This window comes from Nannobrachium achirus (assembly GCF_963921795.1).
Source record: "Nannobrachium achirus genome assembly, chromosome: 10".
NCBI classification, from domain to species: Eukaryota; Metazoa; Chordata; class Actinopteri; order Myctophiformes; family Myctophidae; genus Nannobrachium; species Nannobrachium achirus.
The window spans coordinates 29,320,546-29,336,772 of NC_137819.1; the positions used below are offsets into that span (position 1 = coordinate 29,320,546).

The window sequence follows — 16,227 nt, forward strand, 5'->3', positions numbered from 1 at the left end:
AAAGCCATTGTAGATTTAGTTGGCTTGGCTTGCTGAACTGATATATTTAATATTTTCTTGCTTGAGGCTGAGGTTATCATCCTCACTGTTGTGAGAAAAGCTACAAACTAGACAGTGTTACCATGGCATTGTGACAGACTGCTGCCTCATTTACATAAGAATAGTGTTTTCTCTTTCATTTGTTTGGGGCCCATTTTCATACATATTCTTCCCAAGAAGAGCTCCTGCTCTAATGTTTTATTTTCCTTTTGTTGCTGCTAAAGAATTATACTATATTGTTATTATCGTTGGTTGTATATCTAACCTTTATATTTTACCATCACTTATAGTACTTATATAATTATACATTATGATATGACATGTTATTTGATAGCCTGTAGCAGCCAAGATGTCTCAACTAGGCGTGATAGCTATTGTTTTGGTTACAGCCTGTCTTGTTATGGTTCAGCTTGTACTTGAAGCAGCTACTGTAGTGTATAGCTATTGTCTGATCCCCGTGCTCATTGGCAGAATCACCCTACCACCGACCTTGAGTGTTATTGTACTTCTCCCCATGATACCATGTACATAAAACATAGCCATCACCACCAAGAATATTGCATCGACTCCTTTTGCTTAATTTACTGCCCGTCACTGCCGTGGTCTCCCAATTTAACTGTGTCCCCTCCTCTCAGGTCCCTTGATCCTTGTGGAAAATGTCCAATGCACACCACAGGCTGTTGGGCTGGCGTCTACCTCAGTGGACACAATCACCTCATCTCTTTCTGCTGTCACTGGCATACTTCTGGTGCTTGGCCCCTCCCACAGGTACATTTAAACAGTAGACTTGTTGAAACGACATATTTACCGTGTTGGTGAAGGGCTGCCCTCTCATAGTTGATTCGTCTATTAAACTATTGTATTGGCCTTAGTTAAGTCGACCAATGATTTGTTATTTTCTAGCACCTCTCTGACAAGTATGAGATTTAGTGAGGTGCTTTTGCACCATTGTACATACATGACATTTTTACAGATTTGTTAATTAAAACTGCGAATGGATTATTTGAAAAGAATATTTCAGGTGTCACTGTACGCTGAAATGTGAACACATGATGCGCCACATCAAGACAGTCCTTTGTAAACGGAATAGAAACACACGCCTTTGGTTACTCAGGGTGTGTCTCATCTTTATTCTTAAAAATCACACCCGTGTGAACTGAGCGGTGGAGGCTGTGCACCGCTGGGTGAGTGGAGCAGCCCCGCAGGGGTTGAGGTATATGCCTTGTAAAATACATGCATTGCAAGGTTGCTCAACAGTGGCACTTGAAGGTACTGTAGCCTAGGTCACCCAGGCATTAGTGTGCATAGTATGCATCTCCTTTGTGTGGACATAAATAAATGGTTAAAATGTGTGTGTGTGTGTGTGTGTGTGTGTGTGTGTGTGTGTGTGTGTGTGTGTGTGTGTGTGTGTGTGTGTGTGTGTGTGTGTGTGTGTGTGTGTGTGTGTGTGTGTGTGTGTGTGTGTGTGTGTGTGTGTGTGTGTGTGTGTGTGTTCCTGGCCTGCTCAACATAGTCCTGCAAAACAAATGCTTGCAATGGATTCAGAATAATTAAAAACACCTAGCACCTTCCCTCACATCCCACTTAAAGCATATTTTTGGGAGTGATGTTTTCCCTTATAGTACAGTGTATAGTAAGTGAATGAGACCCAGAATTACCCTAGCTGTCAAAGATTTTCCTAGGGATGTTGAATTTCTATCTTTGTTAGATATGTTACCAGACACCTTTACACACACATTGGTGAAGACATTGTTTTGGTAAGGAATTTATTCCCAGATTTGACAGGTATTCTGCTAATTTTGCCTGACTAACAGCCACACACACACAGTGTGAGTGTGTGTGGTCAGTTTAGGTATTGCCATGATACACATCCACACCACCCACCACCATCCACAAACGGACATAGTCATTCAGAGGAGCGGCTCACCACCACTCAAAAACATACACATTTTATACTTGGAGATACGAGGTTTCTGCCCGACAGTGACAATTTTCTTTTACAAGGACAAGCAGCAGGACAAGTTGCAAACATGGAAACATAAAACATTAATAACTATCACAAAACACAAAAAACTTAAATTACTTTTCGATTTTCTCAAAGTGCAAACAGTCATAAGGCAGTAGAAATACATATCACACAATTTAGGTAGGGAAGCAAGTGCACAGTTCAATGGTGTCTACCATCAGGTCAAACAGTAGACATTTAAAAGACCTAAGCGTGATGTCAAGTCAAGTCCTTAAACTTCAGATCAACCTGATCAACCCATTTATTTCGGTAAATACGGAAAAGTACGGGAAAAGACGAGCGGCTGAGACCCCCCCCCCTAGGAAGTCCGATATTGTACGGTTTTAATATTAACCCATTCAGGCCGGGAACACATTTTGCTGTTTGGGAGGGGCTTACAGTACATACACAGTATGTAGCAACATATTTGTTTTGTAGGCTAATTTCTGATTTAGCCCTATTCTATAGGTTAGGCCTAAATGGCCGTGGCTTGGAAAGTGTTAAAGGACAACTTTGTTTTTTTACAACAAGGGTTCATATTTTAGATTGTAATTAGAGAAAAGAAAAAGTGAGGGTTAAAATGTTTTCATTGGCTTCGTTCTGTTGTTTTATAGTGTTTACCGTGCTAAAATGTGGGGCATGCGTACGCATTCGTATCTGATAAAGCTGCTGTCGGCAGGTTGTCGGCCAAAAAAGTTCAAAAGAGTTCAAATGAGTTTTTATTGATGCTGAATATAAGTTTATTGAAAAATGTATAGATTTTGATTGAAAACAGAAGAGAGAACACCATATGTTTACAGGTTACCCGGCAAGCAAACATTCCTTACCCCCCAAAATGTCACATCCCTAATGACAGAGTGTGACTATCTAATAATGAATCATATTCAATAAGTATTTGATTAGAAGTATTTCAGTAGAAGAGAACTGGAGGTCTGCTGAACAGCTGACACCTCATTTGCACTTCATGACGACTCCAGCAGTGGACACACCATAAATGGTACCAAGGTCATAAGAGACCTGTCTCATTTTCACGCACAAGCCGGTAACCTTCCTCCAACCGCTCCCGTACGGGCGTCCTGAGGAAATCCCAGTTCTGTTGGGACACAATATTGGTGTATAAATGTTATAGAGTCACGTACCATGGAATTGGGTACATGGAAGTAACACTTCATATGAAGCCAATGTCTATACCAGTGCATTATAACTGCCGTGACCACAGAAAGAAATTGGCTTTTATTGATGCCTGTAATGTTCTAGTTGCTATGCTCATCTGCGTTATTAGCACAAATAGCCTAACTTAAACAAGGGCAAACATGGACTTTACATGGTTGTGGTAATGATTCCACATCAGATCCTAAATGACCGGGTTGACAGAGACACAGCCAGGATGATCAAATGTGACATCAATAAGCAAAGTTGAATTGTTTTGAAGCACCCAGGATGCTCTGGTCGTGTTGGGAAGAGGAGCACACCAGCACATCAAATGCATATCAGAAAGGCACTGGTAGCTTTTGGACACAGCCACTAAACATACTGTACAGTTTAATGCATTATAATCTGCATGTATATGTAATGTATAAGTACTTCAAAATAAAATTAATTCTTTAGAACAATCCTGATAAGCATTTCATAGTGACTTATAAGGTCAATTATACATTGCTTCATACAAATAGCACCCAATGGGCTATATTCATCATAACAGCAATTGTATTGCATTACAAAATTAGTGTATTAGTGTACTATATTATAATTATGAGAATTTTAATACCCAATGATCCTTGCCAGAAATGTGTGATTTATGAATATTTATGAGTAAATAAGAATTATACCTTATTATTATTATAGCAGATTATAATCCATTACAAGTCTGTTTACTTTTATGATGCATAGTAGACATTGGTTTCATAGAAATTGTTACTGACATGTCAATTGAAGATGTTTTAGTTTTTGAGACTAATGTTCCATAGTAACTCGACAAAGTTGTATTTATAAACCACTATTCATAAAGGCTAGTGCAGTTCAAAATGGTTTACAATACAAACAGACAAAAACATCAAATTCAAAATAAATCAAATTATGAAAAAAGGAAGAAAAAAACACTATAACACAGTCACACATTTATAGAGGCTTAAAGACATCCAGATTTCAGTGTTAAAAAAAAACAAATGGCTCTTGCTCACCTTTCGATAACACCACCGCTACTGGTTACCCCAAAGGCTTTTCCGTCACTCCCCACCTCAATCATGTTGAGGTAGTGTCCTCCAATGTGTCTGTAGCTTGTGAAGGAGCAGCTGGCTGCAGAACTGAGCTATATATTAAATAAGAAAAACACATCATCAACATTTAACAGTCATCTTCTTAGCCCAAGGAATGCCATTGCGCTGATCATAATGCAGATGAATAAGTGGCTGAACTTTATATGGGGGAAATGTTATTTGCAACTATATTACGATGATTACACATGAATAATTGATTGTTTTATTTAGTTTATAGTATTGACTCTTATGAGCCTGTGTACAGCCTGAGATCTTCAGAACCTGAATACAAATCTTGATGGTACCTTTGCTGACATGGATTTTTTTTTTGTTAGTTGTCTATTTTGTTAGTTATTTGTAACCCAAAACTCGTACCTGTTTGAAGTAGACATTGCGTCCGCTGCTGACTCCCCAGCATCCATATGGGCCACAGCTGATGTACTTCAAACCTCCTCCCAGACCAGTCCATGCTGCCTTGTTTGTAGGGGCACGACCATTGAAGGGGATTGTGTAAGCAGGCGTAAGACAATAGGGAGTGTTGCCTCTGTTAACTCCTGCAGCAAAACCATTGCCTCCAGCATCCACCTGCATCAAGCCTCCTAAAAGCAAAGATAAAATAAACATGAAGACATTAAAGTATGGTGCAGTAGTGGTGTCAATGAACAGTCCAAATACCACATCCTATCTACCAGAATTCGTTGCAAGTGTTTATTTGACTGAAGATGCAAATGTTTAGTTTACCTGGAACACGTGCCCAGTTGCCATCCACATATTTGTAGATGTAGTCTGAAACATGAGTCGCCCATATCCCTGATTGTCCCACTGAGATATGCTTCATGCTGACAGACGGCAGTCTTTGCCAGGATGAGCCACTCAGTATATAGCTTCGACGGCTTGTGTCCACAGCAACCACTTGTCCCAGGCCAGCATCAATCTGCAATGCGTTGTTCAGCGTCGGGCCCTCGGTGCATGTCCAACCTGCATGGGAGGAAGGAATACAACATGACAATTATCATTGGATGAAAAATCTGAACCAAATAATGTAAAAAAAAATGAACATTAAATCTAAGATTGAAAATGTACATTGACAGGAGATAAAAAGTGGACTGAAGGTCATTACTCACCCTGACAGAGAGTGTGCAGGTTACCCAGCACCAGCAAGAAGACTGCAATAGCTCTCATGATGTCTCGATGCCCTGCCTTTCTGCCCCTCTTCAGATTGATGGGGCATTTATATCATGGTCTTGAACCACAAAAACGTAAAACCCATCCAACCAGCTTGACATAGTAAGCTATTTGATTGTCAGATCTACAGTAAGTGTAGAAGAATGAGGAAACACAGTTAATACTAGAAGCAGTGCTCTTCCGAGCACAGGTCTCCACCAGGCCATGCGTCCTGATGGTGCTACTGTATAATAGGCCAATGTAAAAAGGCTGGCATATGTTCTTCACCTTAGACCTTTCATGGCAATCGGACACTGCATGCATGATTTGAAGCATTGTGTTCCAAAAACTGAGCAATCCTGCAAACTTTGGAAGCCAATATTAGCCAATTAGGATGGAATATGAAATATCAGACGGATCGGACTTGATCACATGACTATAGAGATACTGTGTAACCATTCGTGTGATTTTTGGAAGTCTGTACGAGTTCTGTCAACAAGTGTGACTTGTGTTTCGGCAACCACACTGGTTAGACTGACACAATATGTCCATATTCCGAGATATGGGCTTAATATTGATGGGCATAAAAGGGATTCTACTAGTGTGGTTGTAACAGGGCATCATCTAGGAATGAGAGGCGTGACCCCTGCTCAGAAAAGATATGGGGCGTTGGGGGCACGTGACCCCGGACTAATTCAACACCGTTCAAAGGGGTACGAGTTTTGAACATCATCTGACGAAAAATCTTGGAAAATACAATAAAATATAGTATACATTTCGCCGCTGTCCGGTAGAAACCAATTTTCAGGTTTCAAGGTTCATAAATCAGTGCTATTGATCACCCTTTATGTCTGTGTGTTGGTTTAAAAATATATTGAACCAATGAAAGTGACAGAGCTGCTGAAGAGGCATGTTGTCTTACAATGGACAAAACCTCATAACTCTGCTTGAGCTGGACGTTTTTTTGTTTTTTTTTGTTTTTTCCCCTTCTTTTTCATTTCCTGAAAAATGAACATTTTGAAGTTACCGTAGCTGAAATCTAAAATATAGTGTACAGTGAGAAATAAAATAAATTGGAGGTTAGTATTAGGTTCATCAAACAATTTGAATTAAAATTTGAAGTTAAAGTTGTACCATGTAACTTTTTTTATAAAACAAATCTTAAAATTGTCCTAACTGTTAAATCGCTAAAGTTTTAGAACACCCACTCCGTTATTTTCAGCTTCTGAAGCCTTCTCTTTATATGTTTTCTTCTTAGCAGTGACAGGGGCGGGATTTCGCGCGAAAATGACGTAATCTGCATCATCTGTATACGTTGTGTATACGTTGCCCAATCACATCGCCGATCATGCACACATGGTACACTACCGGCCAATCACAGCGCATCTTGAAGTGGGGTCGCCATATTTGTAGTCGCCCGTGTGTCTCTTTACTCAAAAGCTAATCTCGCCTACCAGGCAGGGTGAAGTAGTCCGTTTCTCCGGAATGCCTGAACGCACAGGAACCAGGGACCCCTCTAAAGATAGCTCTCGGCGTTGTGGAGGCAGACGCGGGGGTGTGAAGGTACGAAAAACGGGCGAAAGACGCGAACGCGACCGCGGTTTGCTATAGGGCTACTGACCGCTAGTTGAGCATCTTACACAGTATAGCTTTAAACTATGGAAATACCTTTTGATGGAAGTAAGTTTTCAAAAAGTGAAGAAGACACTGTTTAGCCAGGTCCTTCTGACAAGAAAGGTACAATTAACCTTTCTTCTCAGGCTGTGCACAGGTAATATCTTAACTCATTCTGTGCCTATCCCGAACATGTTCGGCTTTATTTCAATCCAATACATTTTTTTTTTTAGGTTTTTGGTGTGTGTTTACTTGTCATTTGAGTCCAAGAAGATCTGTGTGTGTGTGTGTGTGTGTGTGTGTGTGTGTGTGTGTGTGTGTGTGTGTGTGTGTGTGTGTGTGTGTGTGTGTGTGTGTGTGTGTGTGTGTGAGTGTGAGAGTGATAGAGAGATATGTAAGTGCCTGCCTAATCCCACTGGGCCTGGTGTATTACAATATAAAATGGGACAATAGGGTCTCTGTGAGTCAAACAGAGTGATGGGAGAGGGGGAGGGCTAGCAGGGGACAAGGGGTGGGATGACTAAACAGAGGCCAAAGAATCCTTTCTCAAAGAATCCAAAATTGTGTGTGAGTAGGTGTGTGTATATTATGTGTGTGTCTTTGGGGAGGGGGCTTTAAATGACAAAAGACCGGCATCCTTACATCCTACAGTGTGTCACATGTGTCCTGTTGCAATGCAAAGTACCATGTTTTTACGCCCGTCCTCTCCTCTTTTAACTTTTTTGAGTGCTCGGATCTCTCCTCTTTTTTCTTGTATATACAGGTGTCCCATTGCACACAATAGTTACTTATTATTAGTAATTATTTATTTCTCAACTGTTGTTCCTGCCTTCATAAAGGATGATAGCCTAGCCAGATGTCCGAAGACAAGCTGTGCTCATCTGTCACTGTTACTCCATCTAAAGTGATGTGATTATTTATGGCATGCATACTGTATGCAGTATGCACAGCTTGCCTGAGTGATTTAATTGATTTGTGTGTGAGATGTGTTTGGGTGGTCGGGTGGGGTGTAGGGAGGACTGCATACTACTACTGTATGTATGCATGCGTAGGGTTTTAATCACAGCTTTGTTTTGTCAGGGAAAAGCCTCACTTCCCTCTTCTGCTGCTTACACAGTAAAATGCCCGGTGTTAATTTAACTCAAAGAGAGCATACAAGTGGAACCAAATGGACCTGTCAGGGTCCGTTTGGTTCCATTTGTTAAATTAACGCTGAGGATTTTAACTGTGTACTTGGCTGACATGGCTCACTGGCTGTAATTGTTACTGTCGACAGGGATTCATAGGAATGTGTCTGGTCAGGTCAACGTACAGTATGTCCTACCGTAAAGCTTCACGTGCTGCATGTGAAATTTAAAGAGACCAGAACACTTCTTTTTAATTGCTTTGGTTATCTATAAATACACCAAATCTGTATGTGTGTCTGTTTTACCCCCACATATTTAGAGACCCGTCTGATCGATCCACCTAAAGCGGGGCACGTCCCGTTTTGGCGACGTAGCGTTAAGGCGACGTAGCGATAAGGCGAAATACAAGTGTAGGCCTACTAACAGCCTTCAGGCAGCAATCTCTCTCTCTCTCTCTCTCTCTCGCTCTCTCTCTCTCTCTCTCTCTCTCTCTCTCACACACACAAATAAAATATATATAGGCTATTAAGCCTACTTGATTCATTTAACAATAAATAGCCCAAGAATGCGTGGCCAAATAAAAACATAGCCTAATAAGCATCACCGTTTCCACATCAAATAATCTCTCTGTCTCAACGGGTACATAAATATATTTCCTGTCCTTAGGTTGGAAATGTGAAGCTAAATTAATAAATAACCTAAATAAAAACAATAAAATAATGCATAGGCCTACTCCCAAGTCCCAAATGTTGAATCTAGCATAGGCATATGCGTGTGAGCCATAACTTTAAATGCGGTGGCGCATGCTTAACAAGAACAGATCTAACAGGATGCTAGCTTGCAGATCAGTTCTTTTTAACCACAGGATTCATTTTGCCCTGAAACATAACAGCCGTGCTATAAGGAATCCTATACTGTACTATCAGACAGTAAGCTTGCAAATCAGTTATTTTTGTGCACTACACACGATTACTATGGACATCTTACTGCCGTCCCTATCAGTACGGTAGGAGACCCCGTTAGTACATTTGCCGCTGTTAATACACTTCGCCTTATCGCTACGTCACCAAAACGGGATTTCCCCTCTAAAGCGATGGTGTGTGCCCTTAGGGCCAAGTAGGAAGTTGGTTGGATTGATGGTTTTCCACAACCAAAAAAAAAACACTTCTCCATCTTTTTTCTGTCTGTGTTCCTTTTACAGTATGTTCATATATACAGAGATCCTGTCATCAATATGATGTCATATTATAGTACTGGCCTCCAAGTACAATGATGGGTACTGTACTATGACTATGGATACACGGTTACGAACACATGCCGTGTGTTCCCAATGGGCATCGCCCAAGTAATAATAAAATAGTGGAAAGCTCAGGAAATGCAGCTTTTGCTAATTGTCTTTCCTTTTTCCAGGTGTGTCAGCAGGGCTCTGCACTGTGACAGGAGGGGTTCTGGGGATCCACTGGAGCAGTGTCATCGGCCTTGGCTGGTGGCCCCTGGCCGACGGGAGGGGCGGGGCCACCTGCTGGGAGTCTTGCTGTCTGAACCCCAGCTGCAGTGCCGTGTGGAGCCTGGGAGGGCGCTGTGTGCTCCTCCAGTGCACCCGCGAGAAGGACTGCTTGATCTCGTCGCTGCCCCAGCCCCACCGGGAGTCCCTGGGTCTCCTTCAGCAGCTCAGCAGGGTACAGATACTGCTTTTAATGTTATCCAACGACAAACAGGAGAGACGGTCCCTGTCATTAACAGCCGTTGCTAGACCTATTTTGAGCTTTTAATTATGTTTGCATTTCTGCTGATAGATCAGAAATTCAAATTATGGATATTGTGGTCTCATTTTGTTGAGGAGACACGATTAATGTGACTTAATTGGATTAATTCATTGTTCCTGTGTTCGCATTATCTGGAAGCTTTGATTAGAGCATTTTTTAAAGAAATTACAATTGGTTATTTACTTTAGTAGTTTAGTGCTTTTTAGTGCTTCATTAAAGTGATCCCTGACTAATACGACAAATATGTCTTAATACATTATAATTGTCCTCTATAACTACAATGTAAAATTAAAAACACCTTAAATATTTTATTTCTTCTAGAAATAGCTAATCTTTCACTCAGTAGGGGAAATGCCTGTCGCAAGTTGATGATGTCATAAATGTCATGTGTCATTTTTATGGCATGCATGTGCAAAAAAACAAAACACAAAAACATTTGAAATATTGATTTGATGCTCATATTAACCATAGGAAGTATTAAGTTTGTTTTTATTTTCACATGCATGCCATAAATTCCATAGGGATGGATCACACTTGACATTTATGACATCATCAACTTGCGACGGGCATTTCCCCTATTGAGTGAAAGATTAGCTATTTCTAGAATAAATAAAATAATTAAGGTGTTTTTAATTTTACATTGTAGTTATAGAGGACAATTATAATGTATTAAGGCATATTTGTCGTATTAGTCAGGGATCACTTTAACACTTTCCAGTCCTTTAAAATACGTATTATTATAGATTTGATAGGGGTATGATAATTTGTCAAATTTGGTCTGCATTCTGTTTTGATAAAATTCGGTATGTTTTTTGACTCACAGGGCCCTAACACAAGGCGCAGAGCGAATCGCCAGGCAAAGCAGAGAGGAAAAGGAAGCACTGGAAAATATGAGACGTACACGGAACAATCCCATACCAACACGGTGAGCTGTTATTAAACAGACTGATTAATGTTAAACAAGTTTATCTACATGTTTACTCTATAAGACACGTCTATCCAACCTCATAACCTTGAACCAGAGAGACCTGCGAGTTATGGCCAGAGAAAATCAAGACATAACACTCCCCACCATACCAGCTTTGTCTTTTGTGCAAACATACCACCCCCGAGTCCACATAGCTGTGAATTTTGTCACCAGCTCGTGTCCGCGCCTCTCAGATTTTGTTTGATGTGCAGACAAGTATGCTGATACATGTGCACGTACAATAGAAACAAAAAATGGACACTGAGGAAAGGTTGAGTGAGGAGGAGATCCATGAGTATGTAGTGCAGCCCGTATTACAGACACCAAGCTTTAGGCCTATTATGTACATAACACTAAATAAAACAGTGACAACTGGTTGTGGTTAAGCGTGGGGACAGAAGCTGATTCCAACGCAACGCCAGAGACCTCTCTATGTATGATTCAAGATTTTAGTTTTTGAGAAGCTTATCTCCCCCTCCTTTCCTTCCTTCCTTCCTCTGTGATTAAGAGCTAAGGGCAAAATACTTGTCTTCCACCATTTATTTACTTGAGCTGTGTAGCGATGCGAAACTATTGCTCTGAGGCTGTGTGTGTGTGTGTGTGTGTGTGTGTGTGTGTGTGTGTGTGTGTGTGTGTGTGTGTGTGTGTGTGTGTGTGTGTGTGTGTGTGCGTGTGCGTGCGTGTTATTCTGTAAAGTTGTATGTGTTGCTTATTGTACTTCTTAAAGTTTGGAGCTTACAAACCTTTGACTTATCATATAACTTGTATGTCTAATTCTTAGGAGAAAGGGCAACATGAATATACCATCAATCTGTCTTTTCATTGTCCCATAACAAAACGAAATGTTTCTACAATTTCCCCAATACTTAGAGTAGCCTACACTCACCAATCATTAAGGTGTGCCAAAGGTGGCTACGACATATTTACACTTTTCTTTTCCTAACAGAGAAGTGCCAAGAGGGCTTCAGCTCAACCAACTCCAGCGGTCGCCATTGCCTTTGCACTTCCTCAGATATCCAACAGGAGCAACAACAGCCAGTTGGCCAACGGGAGTGAGGATGGAGCACCAGCCTCCCCACAGGCGCACACATCAGCAGAGGCAACCACTGATGATGGTGGATCTACGTCCACCAATAGCAGTGATGCTACTAAACCCACCACCCCAGCAGCGCCCATCATCACCACTTCTCCAACACAGGCTGGTAAGGAGCATTGAGTAATTTGTATTAACCTTTTAATGTAATAGTGTTGTTTAATCTTCAGGGAAGATGTCCTGTCTCTTAAATCCTTTCCTTCAGCATGCTTTGAACATGTTCAGATATAAGTATACAAACATATTTGCTGTGAAAAGGTTGCTCCGGTGGATCACTGAGTAATGGCATAAACCATATAAATAAGGCTATCATTTCTTCTTGCAGCTGGCCCTGGTTTGAATCTGACACAAGGCTCATTACTACATGTCGGACCCTCTCTTACCTTTCACCATTCCTGTCATATAAAGCATAAATGCATAATAATAATAATGATAATAATAATTTGAGTCACATCGCGGTTTTGAGAAACTTTAAGAAAGTGCTCTAGGTACCAATTTAGAGTAGACTGCTCAAACTGCATTTTTTACGTATAAATGTGTTGAGGCTGCAGTGAGCGGTCAAACAAAGCGTAGGCAATTGGAATATGTTGTGCTTCAATGAATGAGAATGTATTGTACGGTGCTTCTCCTCCCTTAAAGGCTGTCTTATAGATTATCTGGCATTTTGTGAAGGAATTAAAAAAGAATTAATTATCTTCTTACAACAGAGTAAACAATACATCTCTACAGAATAAAATCTAATTTGGCCCATTTGAAAACAAATGATGAAGTAGCTATTTTGCAGTAATAATAACACGCTAAAACCACTTAGGCCAAGTCAATACATCAATGCACAGACTTTAACTAAGCGTATAAGTAGCTCACGCTTACATACTGAGCACCTTTCCTGTGGGAACTGCTCACATTCTAAGGTTTCACTCACATTATGTGATACCATCTAAGGATTCCATTGCCATCATATAAACATGACTTAAATGTGTAGCACACTCACTGCGTATTGTTGACCTAAGGTGAACTTTGGTGAACAAACAAAGAAGAATGCTGTGGGTAAACTGAGCTCCAGTATGCAGTACACCATTGACTTGCAGTTACATTCTTCTTCTATCAGTGCCAGTCTCTTGGCTGCTATTAGGGCTGAGAAATGTCAATACAAACTGGCAGATCTCTGATAATATTTGATTGTTACTATATTTTGCATAGATGATTATGCACGTAATGTATGTTTAATACGCTTTCAAAAAGGAATGTGAATTAATATTATATATCATGTATCAGAGGTGGAAAACTGTAGCTAAACTATTGCAGAGTGTCCAATTATTCTACCTAGGTAACACCTTCTGCACACCTTCAGACATTAAATAATGACTCATGTAGCCTGACAGACTGGTATATTAATCCAGATAGTGATTTGTTGCAATTCAACAGAAGTGTTCCAGTTGCTAATGTAGGCCGCACAGACCATCAGGGTGCGTTGCTTTGGTTGAATTGACATTGACTGGTAAAAAGAAACGCCTACTAATCAAATGTGTTTACTATTGATGGCGCATTTTCCCCCAAAGTCGACGATTATTCAAGGTTTATTATATTATATTTGACCTCAGGAACATGTACACTTTGTTCACAGCAGTGAAGGAGCTGGTGGTGTCTGCAGGGGAGAGTGTGGAAGTCACTCTGCCAAAAAACGAGGTGGAACTTAATGCCTTTGTTGTCCCAGAACCAGTGAAAGGTAAAATGGAATTCTCATAGCCCTATTGAAACCTGTCCTACAGTTCATATTGTATAATATTACAAGGGTGGATAATACACTTGAAATGAACTTAAATAATGTTTATTTATACAAGCTTAGTAGTTCAATAAACACCTTGAACTAGAATATTGTTTGTCAAAACATTCATATTTTAACAATAAACACACACTGTTAAGTATATTTGTCTTTTTATTAAAAAAAAAAGCAAGAGTAAGCAGGAGGGAATTATTCACTGATAGGTGGTCATATTTCTTTCTCGCACCGCTTAACAGGGACACATTATGACTGGCGTCTGATAACTCACCCCAAAGACTACAGTGGCGAGATGGAGGGAAAACACAGCAAAACACTCAAACTCAGCAAGGTACCGTTGGGATTAGTTTGGTTTTAGTTTCCATTCATCTTCTTCATATTCAAACAAGACATGATGCACGGTCTGATAGTTGGGTTGAACTTGAATCTATAAACAATAAATGGAGGAGCATGTGTGCACGCAATTATGCCACCTCTTGTCTTTATCATTTGTTTATCTCTCCCCTATTCTCTCTATCTCTCTCTGATCAGCTGACTGTTGGTCTGTATGAGTTTGAGGTGACGGTGGATGGAGACGGAGCTCATGGGGAGGGCTATGTCAATGTCACAGTCAAGCCAGGTGAGGTGCAACCACATTTACTGACAATTAAAACTGTGTTGTTTGAATTTAACACAGAGAGTGATGGTTAAATGAACACTGAGGATTTTATTGTGTATTCCTCATCCTGTTGCCCTTGTGATCGTTTGTTTGAAGATGGAAATGCATCTGAAACAGTATTTCTATCATCTGACTCTAAAACCCTACATTAAAATCACCAAGCTGGGTAGCTACTTTATTTCATGTGTGTCTACACCAAATCTCTTTGCCAAAAATAGATTAACAAACGTACAACTTGTTTGTACGCTGTTCTGTGCAGACTGTTCGGTACACTGTAATTTAGCTCCAGGGTAACTCCTACACAGTTGTACATATTTTTGTGCCACACAGTAATGACACTCTCTCTCTCTCTCTCGCGCTCCCCTTTTTTGTCTCTCTGTCTCACGCTCTCTCGCACTCTGTCATGCACGCTAACACCTGATATACAGCTCACACCAGTTAATGTCTTTCTTTCCACCTGACAGAGCCGCGGGTAAACAAGCCTCCTGTCGCTGTGGTTTCGCCAAAGTTCCAGGAGATCTCCTTGCCAACCAGCTCCACTGTGATAGATGGCAGCCGTGAGTCTACCTTGTGTCACGTGCACACACAATGAACGCAAATGAAATAGACAAAGACCAACTGGAATTGACCATATTCACATAGCAGCCACATTGCTCTTGTGTCGTACTCTGCACAGAGAGTACGACACAGGAGTGAGTACGATGTTGGAGCAAAAGGCAGCCATTTGAATATGGTTAATGGGCTCAAAATGATACTTCCTGAGACGGCTGAGATGACATTTTCATACATTTTCTAACCAGTTGTAAATGATTGTTTTGTGGCAGATAATTATTTTCAAATCTGAAATAACTATTTTTGATACTGAATACTTTGGATGTATGTATTGACATATAATCCAAGCTTTGAAAGAAATATTGTTTTTGGATATAATTTATGAACTAATTGTTTGATCCTAACTTTGTTCAATCACTGTCTCCTCTCCGCAGAGAGTACTGATGATGACAAGATAGTAGCATATCACTGGGAGGAAGTGAAGGGACCTCTTAGAGAGGAGAAAGTATCTGCAGACACTGTACTCCTCACCCTCACTAACCTAGTGCCTGGAAACTACACATTCAGGTACAGATGAACTATACTAGATCTGAATTCTGATTCAATGCAATTCACATTTTTCCCTCATCCTTTGCCTATTATGACTGCCCAGAATAAGATTCACGTGGTTAATAATAATATTGTCTGTCTAGACCCTCCAGAAAAACACGATTATGCGCATAATTTCCCGCAAAATCAGCCAAATATATGTACATATATGTCCATTCTTTCTTTCTTTTCTTCTTTACTAATTCTAATGTGTCTTTCTCTTCTTGTATGGTCCAGCCTGACAGTGACAGACTCCGATGGAAACCAGAGCTCTACCCAGGCCAGCCTGTCGGTCAGCAAGGCTATAGACTACCTGCCCGTGGCCAACGCTGGGCCCAACCAGGTTAACATCCACGTCCTTTATTACTCTATCTATTGACTGACAGAATAGCCTCTTTGTTGGGATGCTTGGTTAAGAGAGGATCACGAAAAAGTTTAGAACTCGCACACTCACACATTCCGATACATTTTAATGACATTGTTTCAAGCCTGGGCTCTCCTCGTCAGGTCCAAGAGTCCAGACCTTTGGCCATGAACGTTGTAATTAAAAATATATATATATATATATATATATCGGAGCATGTGAGTAAACAGGAGATAGGCTCCTGCCCTATGAGCC

The 16,227-nt window shown here is 40.6% G+C and overlaps 1 protein-coding gene across 1 annotated transcript in view; it reads left to right on the forward strand.

Annotated features, from left to right (window-relative positions):
- The window catches only part of kiaa0319l (KIAA0319-like), a 34,797-nt gene that overhangs the window by 3,551 nt on the left and 15,019 nt on the right, over nucleotides 1-16,227 (forward strand). Inside the window, exons 3-12 of the mRNA XM_080734913.1 lie at nucleotides 675-807; nucleotides 9,615-9,883; nucleotides 10,794-10,895; nucleotides 11,884-12,139; nucleotides 13,655-13,756; nucleotides 14,050-14,141; nucleotides 14,342-14,429; nucleotides 14,933-15,025; nucleotides 15,455-15,587; nucleotides 15,846-15,951. Of these exons, the coding sequence (XP_080591039.1) occupies nucleotides 696-807; nucleotides 9,615-9,883; nucleotides 10,794-10,895; nucleotides 11,884-12,139; nucleotides 13,655-13,756; nucleotides 14,050-14,141; nucleotides 14,342-14,429; nucleotides 14,933-15,025; nucleotides 15,455-15,587; nucleotides 15,846-15,951 (1,353 nt within the window). The 5' untranslated portion in view covers nucleotides 675-695. The remainder of the gene's footprint in view (nucleotides 1-674; nucleotides 808-9,614; nucleotides 9,884-10,793; nucleotides 10,896-11,883; nucleotides 12,140-13,654; nucleotides 13,757-14,049; nucleotides 14,142-14,341; nucleotides 14,430-14,932; nucleotides 15,026-15,454; nucleotides 15,588-15,845; nucleotides 15,952-16,227) is intronic.